At 39.1% G+C, this 22,002-nt stretch overlaps 1 protein-coding gene across 1 annotated transcript; it reads right to left on the bottom strand.

Annotated features, from left to right (window-relative positions):
- Positions 1 to 787: 787 nt before the first annotated feature.
- On the bottom strand, positions 788 to 16,020 carry PSAT1 (phosphoserine aminotransferase 1). Its single transcript, XM_061456242.1, has 9 exons — positions 15,907 to 16,020; positions 13,602 to 13,662; positions 12,207 to 12,276; positions 10,919 to 11,124; positions 9,145 to 9,317; positions 7,896 to 8,065; positions 4,133 to 4,261; positions 1,621 to 1,758; positions 788 to 969 (listed from the first exon to the last, which is right to left on the bottom strand). Exons 1-9 carry the CDS (start codon positions 15,964 to 15,966, stop codon positions 864 to 866), a joined length of 1,113 nt encoding a protein of 370 aa, XP_061312226.1. The 5' UTR covers positions 15,967 to 16,020; the 3' UTR covers positions 788 to 863.
- Positions 16,021 to 22,002: the final 5,982 nt, after the last annotated feature.

Raw genomic sequence — 22,002 nt, 5'->3', positions numbered from 1 at the left:
GTGCACAGAAAGTCACAGATCCACTGAGTGGAATACAGCCATCCAGTTTGGCAGTAGGTTAACAAATTAAAACCAAGTTTTTGGCAGGAGCAGATACGCACACTCCAAAATAAGAATATAAAATTAATTAACCTAGAGAAGTTTAACATACAAAATGCATAGAGAAATAAACATCATATAAATTTTTGTAATTACAGACTCATGCATCCTAGCTTTAAACCTATAAATGATAACACAAAGAAAGGCTCAGTCCTACAGACTTTAACCACAATGGGTATCACTACATGGAACTGTTAAGTGTTTCAAATATGGGAGCAGAAGTCTGAAGGCAAAGTCCTCAAGTTAGGAACACAGACACTAACTTCTGGATTATATTCCTGATGGTGGAATATATCCAATAAACGAACTAGATGTCCTTAGAGAATACTTAACATTAGTTCTAGCTTCACTGTGCAGTCACAGGGTATTTGTAAAGTATTACAGAAAGCCCACGACAGATTTTGTCTCCTGACATTTACTGAAAAAAAGGCATTGCTGAAGAAGTCATTTGTGACTAGAAGCAAGAATCAGACTCAGATCCATAGCATCTTACAATGCTATTCATGTTTTAACTACATATTAGAACACTGTTTTGCAACTTTTGGAACCAATGTTGATCAGTCTGGGGATCCTCACCCTCAGTGAAGTCAAGGCTAGCAAGTTATTGCAAGACTGAGCCTCAATCCTTTGCAGTTAACTAAAACAGCTACAGGAACTAGAAGAAAATGTAACTTGTGCGCTACAGCTGTGTGGTACCACAGTAACTCTCAAAACCTTTAGCTTTTATTCTATAGATGTGCAGCATGGTTCTAACCCATCAGCATTTATGACTGATGCATCTGCAGGAAGCTTCTCATGAATGCTGCAAGCTTCTGAACATCTTCTACAGTCACCGCATTGTATAAAGAGGCACGGATTCCTCCCACAGATCTGAATTGAAAACAGAAAAAAAAATAGAAAGGTCTTGTATATTCTGCAAAGAGACATTAATAACATTCACAGACATTTTAACCTACCCCTACTCCAAAGGGGTAAAAATCCACATTTTATGTGAATAAGAAGCAACATTTAAGTCTTCATAGCAAGCCTGCAATTTAGAGAAACTCAGTGCTTTTTAGTTATTTGTAGCCCTAATACTGTAGCTCTATGCCATCAAAAAACTGTTTTTAATCCCACAAACAAAACCGGACATGGGAAGGCGCTCTTGCAACCAGGTAGACAAGGCATACTGAAAAGCTTTATACAATGACAGAATCTGACCTCAAGAGTCACCTTTCTTTGGCATTTGCACAGAGCCAGATTTGCCAAACTGACAGCAGAATTGAGGAGAAAGCTCTCTGAAGCCAACCACACCTCAGCAGTAGCGGAGCCACCAGCAGTCTCTGGTTGCAGTCTCTGGTTACAGTCTCTGGTTACAGTCTCAGACTCTCTCAGACTGCTATTCCTAAATGATGCCAAATCAGTATGAAGAACAGCATGTGGGCAAGAAAGGCTCGTAAGTCAATGCACAAGCCTGCTGCTATATCACTGTAGTAACAGTTTATTCTGCACAGGAAAGGGACTCATCTGGCTCACACTTACCGATGCCCTTTCAGAGATACCATGTTGAGCTCCACAGCTTTCTCAAGAAATTTCTTTTCCAGTGCTTCATCACCCTTGGTACTGCCAATACGGAAAGGGACATTCATTCTGCTTCGGTTCTTTTTCTCAACTGGACATCTAGAAAAGTTGCAGAATGTGATGGTTAATCCATTTTGTGCTAATTTTACATTTTCAGCTACATACACTTTCAGAAAGCAAAATTGCATCTGTTTATCACCAAAGTCATTCCTCCATAGCTGAAAAGTCATTACTTTCTGTGAAAGAAAGCAACCTTCCTCTAAACAAGTATACTAACAGAAACAGCAAGTGGAAGACTTATTAACTCCTGGCATACTGAAAATTGCCCCAGAAGAATGCACAGGAGGCATAATAAAAACCACCACCCCACCCACAACAGTCTCAGTTACATTCCCTAGGGTGAATGAGATTAGGTAAAGTGAATTTTTACTAACTATTAGGCAGTTTCCTCAAAGCTAAAGGAAGTATAAGAAGGAAATTTCCATAGACATTAGGGACTTCTGTTAGTGGCTTCAGTCCACCTTCTACATTAGTATTCAGAATCATGAACATCTCAAGTAGAGATATGCAAAACAAATCTTGCATTGCATACATGGCCACAACATACAAGGTGCATCACAGCTCTTTAATCTCTTAAAATTCCCTTTAATCTACACAAGATACGTTTAAAGCAGAATTTCTCTTCAATTATTTTATGACAGTAAGAATAGGGGGGTAGTGGGGGGTTGTGATTTAATTAGTTTTCTTTACTGCATCTAGTTACACAGGAGATATGAAGCCTCCAGATTTATTCTTTCCTAAGGCTGTGATGTAGTTTCTTACAGGGACTCATTAGGAATAAGTTCTCATAAACCGCATGCAAGTTTCATACCTATTATTATTCTATTTGACAAAGAATGGGTATCATTATTTTTTAGTTCCTCCCTTGGTTCCTTTGTACAAATATATCCATTTTGAAGAGAAAAAAGATCAGTTGTATCTCCCTACGCAAATTTTCTACTTGAGATGCAACCAGAAAAATACTTTTCAAAAAGGGCTATGCATGTGAGCATCCCCATATTTGCAAATCTGTAGCTATGCTATAGCTTTTAGAAGATGCAGTTACTATAAGGCAATCCAGTGTAACTCAGTCAGTGCACAGACTTTGGAAAGTAAACTGCAAATGGGACACAGTACTTTGCGGAAGAAAGTCTCCATTTGCTGACTGGTTTGTCACACTGCTTACCCAGTAAGGCATGCCACATTACAGCTGAGAAAGCAGCTTCAGATGAGTCCCTCTTTTAGTCACAGATAAAAAATAATTCCAGTCTTAAAGGTATCGCTTATTAAGATGTATATGGCTCTGTTTTGCCTTCCCAGTGTTTACCATACCAACTGCATTGCATATCCCCCTCACAGACCAGCCTGCCAGAAACAGATTTCTCTTTGTCACAAAATATTTTTTCAAGGCTTCAATTGCTTACTGAAGTTTATGAAAAACCCTCAGGATTTCAGTAGAGTAGGACCACAATCCTGATCATGGCAATGCTAAAGGCAAAGCTGTTCTCATTAAATGGATAAGCAGAATGTATTAAATATTACAATGAAACTATATCCCTGCCAATTAAGGTTACAGCCAGCTTTAATTTAAAATCCAAATTTAATTTGCCCTATCCTAACTTTGGCTAGAAAGTTATTATGTCCCAAAAACATGGATTTTATACTGAAAGTGAAGAAAAATATTTTGCAGTTTCACAGTCAGTTATTAGTTTGAGCTTGGCAAATATTACAGCTATTCCAAACTACAACATCTGCTTTTAACTACACATATATTTGGTCCTATGAGATCAAAAATACCTTGCAACAACATGTACAAATCAGAGGGTTAAATCTGCTTTGGAAAAACATAAAAAATAACTGAGGAAAATAAACTGTGTTACATTTTTACTACATCTAGGTCTGATCTGCCTCTTTCTGTTCAGAAACTGTTTGAGAACACAGCATAATTAGCTGATTAAAATTCTCAGCTTGACAAAGAAAAAGCAGAGTCTGACTACTGAAAGAGACAGTAGGAAGGACGTGATGCAAAAGCAGTCACTGCAGTTTCTTACAAGCCACTATCTCTGTTTTGGCCTTCAAGAGATTCAGTAAGCATACTAACCACAAGCTCTGTATCTGTTTTTTTGCATACTCTTCTCCTAGGCTCCTGAATTTTATTTTATTAATTTTAGAACATAGATTACTAATATGCTTTACAGCTGACCTATACAGGATAACTTGAAATAGCTTCCTACTGGAATGAGACTCATCCTTGTCAAGTGAATAGTTTGAACAAACAGTTACCAAGTGAATGCTTTACACAAGTAATCCTACACGAATTTCTATATACTGAAAAGGTAACATTAAAAATATGCTGCAACCAGGTTCTTAAAAGTTACAAATGTCTGGCTCTGCAACAAATGTCGAAAACAATGGGAAAAGCACAGGAACTTACACATAGAATCCATTAGATTTGTCTATAATATCATAAATCATTTGTGATTTGATTAAACTAAGTTTATCCATAGCTGCAGCTCCACCGTTATTCTTTATCCATTCCAGTACCAGTCCCATGATATAAATACTACAAAAGGAAAGAACAATTTTCAGTCAGATTACTAAATAACAAAAAAAGACAAAAAACCACCAAAAAAACACCCCTAAATAAAAACCCCACAAAAATCACAGTCCTGTTTATTAGTTCACAAACTGTTTCAGTAACAAAACCATATATTTGGTTTTAGAGTGCTTAACAACCCAGAGTCTGAAGTATTTTAGAAATAATGACAATTTCAAGCAGGCAGTATTTTTTGAACACAGATAAAGAAATTCAAATGCTACACAAATCTGTTGTACCAAACCTCCTCCTTGGCACCACAGATGGACAAGTCCTGCAGGTTTCCTGCAGCCCTGATAGGCTCCCCAGGACATCCCCAGACATGCTGCAGTGACTGCCAGTTCATTGACCACACAACTGTCTGTCAAGTCCTAGAAAGAGCCAGAGGTAGTGCAAAAGCGAGTAGCATCCACCCTGCATGGCTACTATAGCAAAGATACAGCAGTGAACCTCAAATGTATGTACACTAATAATACCAGAAATCTAATCGTATTTTCAAACATCGAAAATAAAAATTATAATCCCATGTCTAAAAAGACTTTTTGCCCACATGAACAGTGAAGTTTGGTGAAACAAATAATGATATACCACACTTGATTATTCATTACCATTCAAGTTCTAAGTAGAGATCTGGAAGCCTCCTGGCACCAGATGCCTTGGGTGTATTTAGTGTTTCAATGCTAGTTAATAAGTGCCACATAAAAAATTCCCCGAGGCCTTTTGCCCTTGTGCTTTAGCTACAAAACTCAGCTTGTTCAAGGCTAGGCATTTCCCACAACTACAACACTTCACATTAAACAAAAACGTTCACAAGTTTTTATGGCATATCCCCAAGTTTGCTTTTATTAATCCCTTCATTACAGATTCCAAGGGAGTGCTCAGAGAACATTACCTTACACATTTCCCTACACAAACATAGCAGGAGGCTACTTGAAACTTTGCTACTTTTATTTCTATGGGGATGCCAGCATCAAATCTTTGAACACTGCAGAAAGACTGCAGATTGACTTTTACACAAAGCACCTTATGGCTTTAAGAGCAGAATCCTGATACATTTATGACAGCACACTATCAACTACCCCAGTGTAAAAGATTTAAGTGAAGCCTATGCCCTTGCCAAAAACAGAGGGCTACATTCACCTCTTGCCCTCACATCCTTCAGTGAAACTTCTTGGGTATGTAAAGTTTAAAGAAGTCAGCCTTAGAGTCATCCACAAAACCCAGCCAGCTGAAATCTTTTATCCTTCTTTCATGTCAAAGTAATGTTTCTGGAGCAATTTTAAATGCAAAATGCATTCTGGAGCTTGGAAATGAGATTTTTATAGCAAATCTATTGTTAATTTTAGCAAAGCAGATTAGGGTCAAAGAGTCAAGCTCTATAGTGCAAAGAGTTTAAAGCCATTAGCATCACCTTAATTTAATTTTACTTAACATCCTGCTGAAGTAGCTTTTGCGAATTCAGTTAATATTTCCTGCCTGTTTGCCAGCAGGCCATTAGAGAGTGCAAGGAAAAGAGCTGAGGAAAGAAAGAACTGAGAAGCTTTGCCAGTTTCTTGCAGGAACTGGAACAGGCATTTAGAGCCAAGCCAAACAGATGTGCACCCTGCCAACATTTCAGTCTGTGTTACATTCTGGATCCTGGAGTGTACTCCGATGTGGGTCTGCAGCATGGAGTGAAATCTGGCAAGGCAGTGACATGAAAGGAGAAAAACTGCTAGTTCAACTTTATTTTCAGTCTCCCTCCATCTCACTAACTTATTGATGTTACTGACACATACTGAGTTACATCTAAAGCAGCACTTTCTTCTCAGAAGTTCTTTGCAGGGGCTACAATAAAGCTGCAGAATTTAACTTGGATTGCTTCCCAAACTGTGTTGCTCCCCTCTGATCTAAATGCTGAGAGTAAGTAGAACCTTTCAAATGGAAATAGTTTTGTACTTGGAGAACATGAATGGCTGTGCAAGTACACAGTGTCCAAATCAGAACACTGGACTTGGCAGTCAGGAAAATAATCAATCATGGAATATAGGCTTTTCAATCACTGGGAAAAGAGACACACAGCCCACGTTCAAGCAACATTCAGAAAAACTACAAAAAATCTGGAAACATTTAAGGTAAATTCTTGTCTTAACAGCAGCCCTAAGGGACACTGTGCGCACCCAGCTGATAAGGGCAGACATGGTGCCAGCCAGAGTATGTCATTCCAGCACTATATACTCTACAGTATGCATACTGCTTGGGAAAACTAGTTGTGCATTGTAAAATCTGGGGTAAATATATGCTTATGAGATTTACTGTTCTGATAAATTAAGATAACTGCCTCTGTTACTTAGGTAGTAAGAATCAGCAGATTCAGAAATACAATTAGTATCACTTAAAATTGTACTGACTTTAAGTAAGTAGTGGCATTAAGGTAGGCTTTATACACATGAATCACTCTACTTTATGCCTATACAGTGCATTTATTATCTGTTGGACATCATTAGGCAACTTAACTTTAACGAGTTCTACTTTTAAAGATTTATTTTTTATTCAAATAATTTGATAATGCAGTCTGACATAAATTTTTAATCTTGACTTCTTCACACATGCCAGAATTTTGAAGTAATTTATAGAACTTCAGGGAGGGAAGGGGAGGAGGGAGGGAGGAAGGGGAGGAAAACCTGAAGATTTGTTTTTTAAAAATATTTGTTCTAGCGAACACTGGTATAAAAATGCTCCAGATTAAGAACGAATAGAAACTACTGGTCAACACCTAAACACTCCAGTAGCAAAACATCATTTCACTAGTTAACATAAGGTAGGAGACAGTAATATTAAAAGAGCAACCTGCAGTCTGTTCTGCTTCTTGCATACATTAAATTACCAGGTAAATGCCAATTTTATGATCTTGATTGCTAGCAATGATTATGAAGCTAGACCAGTTTAATTTCTGGATGCCAAGTCAAAGACTGAAGTGAGTAGAAAAGAAATAAGGAAAGTTGTACTAGAGACTAAAACACAGCAATGACTAAATTACCTTTAAAAAAACCCAAACAAATAAACAAAAAAACACCAAAACCACACACAAACAAAAAAAAACCCACAACCTTTTGCTGTTTCATTTCAAAGCCAACAGTAGTAAATGGTGTAGCTAGAAGACATATTTTTAAAAAACAGCATTTGCTATTATTTACAGCAGAGATAGGGATCTGGAGGTTCAACGGCTGAGAAAAACCTCAGGAAAAAATTAAATCAAAACTGTACTGAGTGTTCAAGAAGCAAGACTAAATACCAAATTACCTATTTGCAAATGACAGAAGCACCACCACTGAACTGACAAGAGTTCTTAAAAGGCAAAATTGGATCCTGAAACTTTCATAATATTTACTTCTAAAAATACTATGTCCTTTATGGCTGAGTCCTACTAGGCTACCTCAAAGACCGCTACGGTCATGTAGCTGGACACTTCCCATGTTCCCACAGGGTTCCCATGAAACACACCAACGAATCAATGACTTGAAGGCAAATACTAAGCTTGTGAAACTTTTCTCAATAAGAGCAGCAGATGGCAGTGCAGCTACTTTCCCGGCAGGAGATGTTAAATAGCAGGGCAAGTTACCTGTAGCACGGTGGAGTGTTATACAAAGAGCCGTTCACTGCTTGCGTTTTGTAATCCAGCACTATAGGGCATTCTTTCAGTGCAAATCCCAGTAAGTCCTCACGTACTATTACAACAGTAACTCCAGCGCAGCCAACATTCTTCTGAGCACCAGCAAAAATCACTCCAAACTAACAGAAGAAAAGGACTTGTTACATGCATATGTATGATCTCATAACTGATTAATATTCCAGTATCATTATACAATAGGGTACAAGTCAGCATAACAGCTTGGAGAACATGTTGAAAATATGAAAGTTGTAAGTCAAAGAAGAGTTAGAAGTTCTGATTTCAAAGTGCAGTTACAGCTACAGTTGTTATCCCATATACGTCTACTATTAGAGCCATCTACCTTCTTTCAACTGAGGAACAATAAATTTCCCAAAGATTTGCTAAATGTTTATTTAGTAGCCACAAATAATTCGCAAGGCAGCCTGTCCCAATTTCACTGTACTCCAAGCAAATTTACTAAAACAAATTCATACAGAAATCACAATATTTTCAACTGATTTGGTATTTCAGAGGATCATATAATCTACCTGTTCAAAAAAGGCAGATGAGGAAAGCCCAAGATGAATGCACTAACAATTCTTTTTGCTATACACAGGTAAAAAAGGTAAAACATGATACCTCAGTGGTCAGTAACAATTCTCACTGCTAACACACTTTACAAACGTAAGCAAGCAAGTACTGTGTTCTGTCTCTGTATTGTCTATAAAACAGACACAACAGTTGTGAGGCATAGGAAGCTTTATCAGCTTAAAAGGGGTTACAGATTTTCCATGTAAGAGGCATGATCAAAAACATGATTCACAGTACCTTGCTATAGCCATACATACTATCTACAGACTAAACACGATTCAGAAGATACCTTTTTCAGCTACAGCATCAGTGAAGACCATAAAGCAGACAAACTTGGACAGCTACTAACATGAACTATTTCAACATAGTTCAATCTGGTTTTACCAGAAAAAAGGAAAAAAAAAATAAAATAAAATAAAAAAAATAGAACAGGCAGACACTGAAATCTGAAACTTTAAATTTTAAATTTCAAAATCTTTTATTCACCATCAGATACAAAAAATCAACAAAACACAGTGTTCTGTATCACACTGCTCAGCATCTCCAGCTTCTCAGACATTTCAAACTATCGAATTATATGCATTTAAGTTTGAAAATGCTTTATGCAGCCACTGTGTCCAACATGTACCTTGGAAACATCCACAGGTCTGGACAGGAAGTTTGATGACATATCACAAACCAAGACCGCTCCTTTGACATCAGGTACAAAGTCAAACTCCACACCATGAACAGTCTCATTAGCACAGTAATAAACATAAGATGCATCTGGATTAAGATTCCAAGTGCTTGGGTCAGGAATGTCTGAGACAGACAAAAAAAGAAAACCAAAGGTCACTGGAGATAAGGAATTTTCCTGTTCAACTAAAATGCAGACTTAAGTGCAAACCTACAACGATTCTGCAGTATAAAGCATTCATTATCTTGTTATTAGGAAAATATAATTTATCTGCAAATGAAATACATCAGTGCATTCTCAAAATTCTGTGATGAGCCACCATTAAGCTTGCAAACACCCTTCAGTTATCAGCCTGAAAATTATCAGCCCTTATTCCTCAAGGGATTTTAATCAGGTTTGCAATCCCAGACTGAAAACTACTGCCATGGGGTACAAAACAGCATTTCAGAGAATTGAGGCACTGGATCCAAGAATCCTCCAGATTCTCACTGGCAAAGTTCTTCAAAGCTGCATTTCTCAGGATCCCCAGAAGCATTTCAGTCTTGCCCAAACTGAACATAAGTTTATCTGCCTACCTCCCATTTAAGCTTTGCAACTGATTTGCAAAACTAGTATTTCCTCTGTCAACAGGCAAAACACAGGCATGCCCTGACAGCACAGAACAGGTTTTGCATAGAACAAATGGTTGCTCTGTCTTTCTTCTCTCCTCCAAAACACATGGGGAAGAAGTGCTGTTACGGCCTCCATCATTACTTACTACCTCTCCCATTATCTACAGCTGCCAAATGGTGGATACACTCCCTCGACTGGAAAACTGTAAGTTGAATTCCTTCCTGTGCCTCAAAGGGTATAAACTGATCTTCCAAGTTTGTGCCCTAATCACCTGTTAATATACTAACTCATATGTGGATATTCTTTGCCTTTCCTGTTGCCACTCTCAAAAATTCAAATGCTATCATTTGCACCAAAACTAAGACAAGTGAGCAGGACTAGAAACCAGAATTCAGGTATCCCTACCCCAAGAATTATTTATGTATATACAAATTATACACTTAAGTTCTTCACACAGACTGTCTCATAAAAATGCCTAATGCCTCAATTACAGTAAACCTTTTTCTTCCTTCTACACTGTGTTCATTCAGATTATGTTATGTCCAGTAATAAGGTTCCAGAGGGAGAGCTGAAATGCCTTTTCTATTTCAGAGCTAACTGCCTGCTATGACACATGGGAAAGATAAGTATTTGGGAACCCCTGAAAGTAGGCAACAGAATGCAGATCTCCGATCTCCTGGGGCAACAAGGTTAAGATACCAAACATGCTTCTGAATTTCACAGCAATCTCATTGAGGGTACTTGAAACTGAAATACTTTGCAATATCCCTGCAAATAGCTTAAGAACTCAAGTAAAAAAAAAAACAAAACCAAACAAAAAATAAAAAATCAGACATCCCAGATCATTTCCCTACTAATACACGTTTGCTTCTTGCAGCTTATTTTCTGCAATCTGATCAGCCTAGTTTCACAATTCTCTTTTGGTGGAGAAGGTTAAGACGTCTAACATCTCCCAGTGATGAACATGGGGAGATGTGGCAGGCAATCTTTTGAGTGCTGGACAGTCAACTCTACCTAGTTAACACTGAATAACCTAATAGCTGAGTTGGACCATTTTTTAGACTGATTCAAAAAGCAAAGCATTCGTATGAACAGATGGTAGTCCTCAACTTACTTGTATAGGCTCCTAGTTTTGGATGAACGATATTCACTTTGGCATACTTCTCTGCTTCTTTAGCTGCTTTTGCTGACCAAGCTCCAGTAATCACATAATCTGCATGTCTTCCCTCCTTTAAACCAATAAGGTTAAGTGGGACTGCACTGAACTGAGCAGATCCACCTCCTTGGAGGAAAAGGACTTTGTAGTTTTCTGGTACATTTCTGCATGCAAGAAATAACCATCTATTATTATTCCCAGAAGACACAGAATGCATACTACTTGATATTATGCATTTACAGCATACAGCAACAGAGGAAAAACACTGTCAGAAGACTCTGCCAAATCCCATTAACTTACTTCAGCACTGGTCTTCACTAACAACTTAAGTATTAAGAGTAATGCTATATATTCTACTGCAAAAATTTGACGAAAACAAGCTTTTCAACCCCCTTGGATATCAGCAAATAAATTCACTCCTGAGTAGCTTTACTATCATAGTACACACAAGCTTAGAAGATAGTCCAGTAGAATTAATGCTCACTTGTAATTTTGTCTACTGCTTGCTTCATGGCTTTTCTGTCAGGCCACGAACTTCACAACAAAGTGCTCACAGTAGAACTCAGCTTTGAGGCCCTTCAGTCGGAAATGCAACTGTATAGTAAACTGCGCATGTAGAGCAAGTGCCATAAGGAATTGTCCATACAGTAACAAAAATTACTTGTTCAAACTATTCATTGAAACCCCTCTGCCAATAATTCTGCCTGCGATTGACAGTCAAGCTTTTATAAGCAATGACTAACATTGTAAGCTACTGTGACAACACTAATTCTAATATACAATATAATTATTTCAAACTTTGAAAAACGTGTCACACTACAAATAGGAAAAGGGCTCCTGCTCAAGAATTCTAAAATATGTAACATACAGATCACCTCTATACCACTAGAGAACTGATTTCCATTGTTTCCACTTATCTCTTGAAGAAAGTTCATACCCTTCATTAATTCTATGAAGGTGACAAAAAATAAGGTTTCATAAGAAAGGCAACTAATCAGTATGTCGTAGACATATAAAAAGCGTCTCAACCTAATAAAAGCCCTTAATCAAAACCAAATAAATCAGCATCAGACAAACAGAAGACCAGTGTCCTCCCTAAGATTAATACTCTGTCAGACACAGTATCTAAAACAAAAGGCAATCCACTCCCCATAAACAAGTGCTTTCAAGGAAGGGTCTCCACAGCCTCCACATTAGTCATTACTGGTGCAACTAACAAAAAATAAGTAGGAAGTAACTGACTTACAGCAATTCGCGCATGAGATTTTCAGCTGTATTTAAAATTTTTGTGAAGTCTGAGGTTCGATGGCTCATTTCTTTGGTGGAAAGAAGAAATAACATGAAACGAAATGGTAATACATCAATGTTATTTTAAAATTACGTTAAGGTTTAAAACTTTTACTCTATAGACCTAAAATGCCTGTGAGTCCCATTCCCAGTTTCAAGTCATGCCATTTTTATTGCTGAGCCTTCCTAAATACTTAAACAAGATTTATACCTCCAGTCTTGTCCAAACCCAGTCCATTCACATTTGGCATCCACATGACCTTACTACCCCCAAGAACAACTACATTTGTGTGAAAAAAAGGCGTAAGTTTTTCTCACTCTAACAATTTTCTCTGCTAGTTATGCTGCAGCAAGTATAGAGTAAGGTGTAGTGGTTTGGTTTGGTTTGTTCTTTTATTTTTTGCAAGGCTTCTTAATGCTGTAATCCTAATATTAAGCACACTTAGGGTTAACTAACACTAATTATTTTTATTATATTCATATGCTTCCTTCCCTCAGTAAGAGCATACAATTTAAACATGAATACAAATCCTGCAGACTAGTGCACATTCTACTTCTAGCAAACAAACAGTTTCACAGAACTAGTAAAATGCTGACCATCTTCTTGCATAAAGTTATGTGCAACTGGAGCTGAAAAGCCAGTCAGCTACAATATGGTGTAGAAGACCACCTCCTCCTTAGGACAGCATTGCCTTCCTAATGGGAAGGATGCTACCCGTCAGGTGTATCTGAAGTGTTCTGCCACACGGTATATAAGATCCCATATATGCTATCTATATATATGGGAATGGGTTACCCAGGGAAGTTGTGAATGCTTCATCGCCTGCAGTGTTCAAGGCCAGGTTGGACAGAGCCTTGGGTGACATGGTTTAGTGGGAGGTATCCCTGCCCATGGCGGGGGGGTGGTGGAACTTCATGATCTTAAGGTCCTTTCCAACCCTAACTATTCTGTGATTCTATATACACACATATAGCATTTGTATATCTGTGGATAATGTGTATACACATATAGTATTTTCTAGATACATATTTTTTATATATATTACCTATATATGAATACACTCCCACACCCCTGCCCAGTGGTCCAAAAGTACTAATGTTCTCAATATGATTAAGTTTTGTTTTGTCTCTAATCCTTTCTATGTATCACTAAACATCTGGCTATGTACCACTTCATGGTCTGATGAATGGTAGAAAAGCAGTGTGAAAAAATATTCCGTGAACATACAGAGTAGCAGAGTAAGTCACTAGTAACGAAAAGGAGTTTAAATACCAAGACGAAAAAGTTTTATTAGACAATTTGTCAAACGTCTAAATTAAAAAAAAAATCAAAATCTACATTTTTCAGGCTTACCAAGAACACTTATACCAAGTCCTTTGTAGTCCACCAATTCTTTCTGTGCTTCTAGTAATACCTAACAAAGCAAAAAAATCCACAAATAAATTAAGGGAACTTTCCACTATCTGGAGACACTGGTGCATCATGCATATTCCAGCTGCTCCATACTGCAGTAACCTGACACTTAAGTGAGATTAACAGAAGTATGGTCACCAATATCATTTTGTTGTGGAAGGCTTTTCATGAAATAGCATAATTAAGTCAAATGCTTGTTGTGGAGACTGTGTTTTAACTTACTATTTCAATAGCCATATTTCCAGATTTCAGGATGATTTCTAGGAGTTAGGTATAACTCCCAGCCTCTTACAGAACACTTAATGCTTCCATGCATACTCTTTCTAAGCAAGCATCTTAAATGCCCACCCCTCCACCCTGTGTCTTTCACTAGACTTGTGCAAATAGGACAACCAAGGAGGAAAGCATAAACGAAATCAATCATCATGGGGAACTGGATACCTCAAACTGACACAACAGGACAAGAATGAAGCCCCATACTTTTTGAGGATGAGCCTTCTCTATGCCACTAAAAGTTAACCAAGAAATCAAGCGAAGTTTTGAGACAACCACAAGACAGAGGACACTCATAAATGCCCTAGCCAGGTAATCTGCTGCTTCAGCCCTCTGTTGTTTTTTCTTCTCCCACAGCTCTTGAGTATCAACAAAGTGGAATTACATTCTACCCATTAGATCTGCAGCTTCCAATTTCAGCAAGCTCCTGCGCGACAGTCAGAACACTCTTAGCAGTAGAGGAGGGAGCCCCAGTAGAAAAGCCACCAAAACAAGCACTGTGTGCATGCACCTCAGGATCTACCAAGAAGCCACAGAAGTGCTCCAAAGAGTTTCAGGAACAAGAGATCTACCTTGCTGACAGGGTATCTGCATGGCCTATCAACTGTAACAGCTGATCACCAAGACGTCAACCAGAAACAACTATGCTGCTTTTCATGTTAAGAGATTGTGAAGTTTTAACCACCACGTTTCACATGCAAGTGCATTCATGTCAGAGGAGGAAAAAAAAAAGTCAAAGGGGGCACACAGATTATTAGAAGAAAGTGCTTATTGAACTGCTTGATAAAATCCAATTCTGTTAGCAATGTTCTTTGGCACGTGTTGCGAAAGACGTTTATGGTATGCCTTGTAACAGCCACAAAGAGCTCTGTCCACCTTCTTCAGCGAGTTCGAGCACTTAAGCCCAGATCAAAGTGAAATAATCAAGGTGACACAGGAGTCCATGTAAGATTACTGAGTTTTCCAGAGGGAAAACCAGATTAATACTAGGGAGCAGATTAATACTAGGGAGCCAGCTGTGGTCTCCTCCAACCCTCAGTCCAGCTTTGAGCACTCTGTGGCAGCCAGCTGGATACTGCAGCAGTTCTTCAAAGAGCTCTTTTGAAACCAAAGTTTCAAGACAGAACAACAGGTTTCTTTTCAGCATAACCTACAAAGGACATTCCCAGGAGAATGAGAAGAGAGCAAAACCAAACAAAATAACAACAACAAAAAAAAAAAAAAGCGCTGCTGCACAGCATATTTTTTTCACCTAAATAAAATTGTTAAAAAAAAAACACATAAAATAAGGAAGAAAACTATGAAGGAAATTAAGAAACCAAGGAAAGATCTCTACAATCTGTAACTCTTAAGTTGAAAATCAGATGCACAGTTTCACAGAAGCCACCCTCTCTCCATGTGTGACTGGATGGATAATCCATAGCTGCTGATGCAACTTTCCCGAGGGTTGAGCCTACACTGCACTCATTAACATTTGTTAAACAAAGACTTCTCGGGGAATTACCATGTTGTTTATCAGCTGACAAGTAACACTCAACACAGCTACCCTCGCACATCCGAAGATTTACTTCTCATGCAGAAGCTGATATAGCCCTTCCTCGACAACCATATGATCAGATTCACAAAAATCTCGGGGCGAGCAATCCTAAACCTACATTAGGGAGAATTTCCAAAAAACCCACCTAACAAGGCATTCAACTGGGTAGGAAGGGAGAGAAGAAACCAAGTTTCGCCGCAATTCAGGCAATTCTGTTTTATCACGACTCCTTGGAGCCTCCCCAGCCCTCACTGTGCACCCGGCGCCCGCGGAAGCCTCCGGGGAGCCGGGTTGGGCCGGCCGGTAGGCACCGGCGGCTGTCCCGCCGCCTCACCCCGGCGAGAGCCCATTCAGCGCGTAGCTCCGGCAGGACACGTCCGGCCGGACGCCCACCACCGCCCCCCGCAGTGCGGAAAGGGCCCGGCCCCTACTCACAGAGCGCGGCAGTTTGGCCGGCCCGGCCCCGAAGTTTGCCACTTGCCGCCCGCTCTCCATGACGCGTCCCTCACCGCTGCTACCGCCGCCACCGCCCAGCAGCCGCCCCCGCGGCCCCGCCAGTATAAACCCCCTGCGACTGGCGCGCCGATTGGTTGCTGCCGCACACACCCAGGGGCAGGGCTCTCCCCGGCCGCCTATTGGCAGCGTGCTCAGGCCGCTGGGGCGGTGCGCGGGGCCACCCCCTCTTCTCGCCGCGGTCCCTGACCCGCGGCCGGGCTCCGTTCAACCCGAGAAGGCCGAAGGGGCCGGTTGCGGACAAGGGCTGAAAGGGAGGGGTTTAAATAAGCCTTATGCCTGGAAAGCCTCAGTGAACCTTGCCAGGGTTTCACTGGGTGGGTAGGTAGACAGATAAAGAGAATGCATGTCCTACAAGTAACTGCTCTGTTTTTCCCCCATGCAGTTGCTGCTGCTGCTGCATCGCTGGGACGCGTGTTCCAAAAGTGATGTGTCTGAATACGCAAGACGTTAAAACCAGCAGTCCATAGTTACAATGAATTTCGGGCGGTATTTCATCTTGAAAGAGGTGCCCAGAGAAACTGTGGCTGCCCTGTGTCAGGCAGTGTTCAAGGCCAGGATTCATGCGGCTTTGAGCAACCTGGTCTAGCGGAAGGTGTCCCTTCGGCAGAGGTTGGAACTAGATGATCTTTAAAGTCCCTTCCAACCCAAACCTATGATTCTATGAAATCCTTTCGTGGCAGAGGAGCAGGATCCCTACCTTCACTAATCCAAGAAGTACCTGCTTTTGTGCTCTCTTGCCCCAAACAGCCCATTGCCAGCAAACTGCTATTTTCATTTCATAGAAAGGGATTAAAAACAATAGAGGTGTGAAACTTAATGTCATATAACAGATAGCAGAGCTGGGATTTGCCTTGAGGTCTGCTAAATCCTAGGCTAATATCCCTAAATACTAAACCATTCTTTCCACAGATGCCTTGGTGTAAGTTCATTGAAAACACAGGGTTAATACAACTACTGCTGTAACTGAAATAAAGACTTTAGCTCATCCAATTCCTTCTAACTGTTCTAGTGAGAGACATACTGCCTTACAATCAGTTTTCAGAAGTTATTTTAAAGGCAGTAGCAGTAAATCACTTTTGACAAAACATTAAGTATGATTGAAAACAGATGTGTTTTACAGAGTCCCATAATTTTCAGCTACCTTGGATGAGATTCATGGTTCTCGTATGTAGCTGTATAAAGCACAGCCCTCAGACTCTTTGGTCTGCCCAGTGTAACCCGTAATGCTGGCCTGACTTTAGTCCCATGAATGTTCACCCAGTTATCATCAACATTAATAGTCTGTATATAAAATCTGCAATTTTTTTTAGAAATGAAAGGGTTTATGTGCATTACTTTGTGAATACTGAGATTTAGATAAAAGGTAATTTTTCAGTATTAATTATTCCACTGAAGAAATACTGTCTACTTGAATTTGTTCCTTTTCCTGTCAAGCAGGTCATACCTAGAATGATAAAAAGAATTTACAGTTTACAGCCTGATCTGGTCTCTAGTTAACAGACTTTCATCTTAATGCAAGTTTTATGATGTTTTTAAAGACTGTAAAGAGAGATAGTGGTTTTAGAGCAAAGATAACCTTCATTTCAGTAATGGCTTTAGCTTAAGAAAAACCTACCAAACTTGCTTTCAGACACCAGAAACTACCTCAGTTCTAAACAGGTAATAGCAAACTTCACATACATTACAGGCTCAATGCATTCTCTTCAAAACACTAAGGTATTTTCAAAGTATGTCTCAAGCCATAACACCCAGAATCATAGAATCATAGAATCATTAGGGTTGGAAAGGACCTTAAGATCATCTAGTTCCAACCCCCCTGCCATGGGCAGGGACACCTTTCATTCTAATCATTAGTCATAATTAAATAGAAGCGCCTATTAAAATGTTCACTAACAACACAGATGTAACTGTAATACAATTATTTCTACTCCAGTCTCAAAAACAGGGTTAAAACTCCTAGTATGGGCTTTTTCCAGTATTAAACCCAGACCACCTACATCTGACCAGAGGGGCACCTTTGAACTCCAGTCTGTTGGGGAAAGGTAGTAAGAGGCAGTGGAAACAGTCAGAAATAGTTTAGCTTGGTGATTCAGATCAGGCAGCCTGGCCTCTACTACAGGGAAGTGCTTCGACACGTCAGCAGGACTGGTCTTGAATCCTAACTGTGTGGCACAAACCACAAGGTAAATTAAAACTTGGGAATTAAAAGTGTAGCACAAAGAGCTAGAACACAAAACCACAAACCAGGCAAGCTAGTGCTAGTATAGGCTCACAGCACAAGGAGTAAATACCAGGTACTGCAGTTTCTTGGCTCAGGAAAATCCCATCCTGACCAGGAGTGAAAAATGACAGTTCCCATGAAAACAGAAGGCAACTGTGCTGGAAGCATGGCCACCCAGAGCATAGAAAATTCATTCCACATTCTCACTGATGGTAAGTAATTAAAATTGATAAGGATGTATAAACCATAAAGTTTCCTAAACAGAGAATAGTCCATTTTTACTACATGCAAGGGATTATTATCCTCCAACCCAAGTTGGAGAGAATGAAGAGGAATGGTAAAGGCCATGTCAGGGTACTGTTTCTATTGAGATTTCTCCTATTTTAATATTTTGCTGCCAGCAATTATGATTTAATTTTTTTTTTGTTATATTAAAAAAAATCAGAAATTCATTATGTCAGTATTCACAGTCACCCAGTATGGAATACAAGCTTTTGTAAACCAGGACTTCCGAGAATGCTTTGGGCTTCTAGCATTAGACAGAGTACCTGACCCTTCAAGTGCCACACATCTCTGCAGTTTAACATTAATTTGCATAATTAATACAAAAGAGGAGACTGCTGTATTTACTATGATGCAACTGGAAAAATAAAACACAACAAGCAAAAAAACCAGAGGAAGTGTAATATCTAAATAAAGTTTCTGAGTTTTCAGTGAACTTCCATGTGGCTCATCATGACTTCACATTATGCTTGACACAAAACCCATCATCAAGCACTGCTGGAACAGAACCAGCTCACTCAAGGAGAGCAAGTGCACATGAGTTATCTGTTCGGTACAAAAACCGACAAACTGACGTCACTATTAAAAGACAAATACTGCTGACTACATAGCAACCTGGCAGCTGTGTCAGTAGGCAGCTGGGATGTCTGGTCCAGCAAACTAGTGAGACCTGCAGATTTTAGCGGGATTTTAAACAGATGCAGGTAGTTCAGACAAGAGTTTGGGGGTTATTCTGTTTTTCAGAGATCTAGCTCCAAAACTGCAATTATGAAGTGTGAAAAGTAAGTTTCAGAAAGCCCAAATAAATGCAGAAAAAAAAATGCTTGCTTTTTTAAAGTAAACAGCAACATGTTCTCTAGCAAATCTGGCCTATTGATTTCAGGCTTTTTTTTGTCAAACAAGAACACAGACAAATGTGTAAAACATTCACTAATAGCAAGAGGTTGAAACAGTTTATATACAATCTCAGGGTTAAATGGTTTCATAGTAATTTAAAATGTATGTATTATACCCTATTTTTTTTTTTCTACTTTTTATTAAAATGCTTTAACATTGAAACTTCTGAGATATTGATAGCCTTAAAAAACTTTTCCGTAGGTGACTTACATTATCTCTATTGACTTCAAATTCCACATTCAACCATATATAAAGTATGCACTCCAGATTCTCACAGTAAGAGTGCGACACAACAGCACCAGTGATGACATGGTCAATTCTTCATGTCTCTTACTAAGATTTAAAAAGAAAAAAAAACAAACCAACAAACAAACATGGTTAAGTAAAAACAACTGAAAAAAAAACATGCCTATCTAAATTATATACTGCCTGGCCAATTTTGCTTTAAATTAAAATTTTTGACATTCATACTTGAAAAGCAAATACATACGTTATGTAGTATAACATAAAAGGTATTTATGCCACCTGCTTATGGACATACTATATAAAAACCAATTTAAGTTCTTTGTGGTATTTTTAGGGGCAAATAGCAGATTAGTAATTTCTAACCTCACAAATCCTAACACTTTTGAATTCATAATTTTATCTACCATTTCACAGTGACTAGCTTTAGAGTCTTAACTTTGAAAAAGGAACACACAGCATATTAATGCTGAAGAACCTGATTGCATGTAATTGTTCTAGGAAGTCAAATTCACAAGCAATGAATCATGACTGAAGCCCTCAAATGTTTGGGAGAATATCTAAAAAATTGCATAAATTAATGTATTACCTGCTATTATTCTGAAGTATCAAAGTCTGTATAAATAATGTACTTTCATGTGCAATTATTTGTGCAATATTGCAATAGCTAAGGCAATCTCATGCTATTTGCTCAGCAGAAATTTCTATTGGAGAATTCATTCATTTCTTCATACTTGTCAAGCTACTGGAGTCAGGTGTTTCTACAGATCAATCCGTTCTAGAACTCTCATGACAAGAGAAAGAAGAAAGTTATGCAGTATTCTTTCCCTGCCCCAGCTCACCACAAATCATCTTGCCTATTTCTTGCCTAGTTCCTCTACCTGAAAAATACCTTCCACTGCTCTATCACCCTCCGTCCCCTTCACAATGGAATGTGAAGGGGAATTCACAGGGGAATGTTCCCCCCTGCAAATGGAATACAAGATGCCAAGAAAAGTCCACACCAAACAAACTAAAATATTGTATTTCAAAATCTAAGCGAACACTGTAAAAATAGTGAAATAAAAGCAAAATATTAAATATTTTCTAAAAAGGCATCTGTTCATGACCACTGCACAATGTAATGAGTTTTCAACATCTGAATCCCTCATAAAGGTAAGCATTGCATGTCAGAGCTCACTACTGAAATCTCAGAGATTTACAAATCAGGACTGACACAACCACATGCCTGTGAAAAAAAAGTCATAGGTAAGTTATTTTAAGGAAGTAAGTTTGACTAGTTAGTTTGAAAACTGGAGAAGAAAAGGCTGTGTGGAGACCTCATAGCAGCCTTCCAGTATATGAAGGGGGGCTATAGGGATGCTGGGGATGGACTACTCATTAGGGACTGTAGTGATAGGACAAGGGGTAACTGGTTCAAACTTAAACAGGGGAAGTTTAGATTGGATATAAGGAAGAAGTTCTTTACTGTAAGGGTGGTGAGGCACTGGAATGGGTTGCCCAGGGAAGCTGTGATTGCTCCATCCCTGGAGGCGTTCAAGGCCAGGTTAGACAGAGCCTTGGGTGATATGGTTTAGTGTGAGGTGTCCCTGCCCATGGCAGGGGGTTTGAACTAGATGATCTTAAGGTCCTTTCCAACCCTAACTATTCTATGCGTCTATGATCCTAAAACAGAATTCACACCCTCTGCTGAACCAAATGACTTATGCTTAAACCCTAAACTACAGTTTTAAGCTTTGCATTTGGAAGAATTAAACATTTTATGTTGCTTAAAACACTTTCCCTAAAATTTCCTTAAATGTTTAACATCTTCCTCATCTCTATAACCCAACCCTTCCTCACAGTTTGATTTTTACAGTAATTATTATATTCAGCTCTCGACTGACTGCCTTCTCGTGGCACTCTGGCAAGTGTACAAATATAAAGAAAAATACTGCTTTCTTTTTCAGGGCTGTACTGAAGTGCATCTTATTACTATTCCTCGTGCAAAACAAAATGATTTTCTGTGCCTCATGAGGCAAATCAAAGTCTATGTTAGTCTTTGCTATAGTTCAGAAGCAAATCAGCTGCCTGTGCAAAAAAAAGGAACAAAAAGCTGACAGCAAACCCCAGGAGTTTTAAAACAATAATGTGCTTTTAATGTTCTCACGTTTCTCTAGGCCCTGAGAACAACCTAACTGAATTGGATTTGACACCCTCTACAGGTCCCTTCCAATGTGTATTATTCTATGATCTACAGCCACAGCAATAAGGACGAGTGGCTGGTTTTAAGCATTTCTGGTAGACGTGTTTCTAGGCTCATTTTTCAATCCAAAACTTCCACTGCCTTTGGAAATGTCATATCCCCGCAACTGTTAGGCATAACTTGCTGC

Source organism: Pezoporus flaviventris, unplaced genomic scaffold, assembly GCF_033815535.1.
Source record: "Pezoporus flaviventris isolate CSIRO_AGI_PZ_B2104156 unplaced genomic scaffold, CSIRO_AGI_Pfla_v1 ptg000022l, whole genome shotgun sequence".
NCBI classification, from domain to species: domain Eukaryota; kingdom Metazoa; phylum Chordata; class Aves; order Psittaciformes; family Psittacidae; genus Pezoporus; species Pezoporus flaviventris.
Note: the sequence above shows the minus strand (reverse complement) of the source record. Positions and strands in the feature narration are given on the sequence as shown.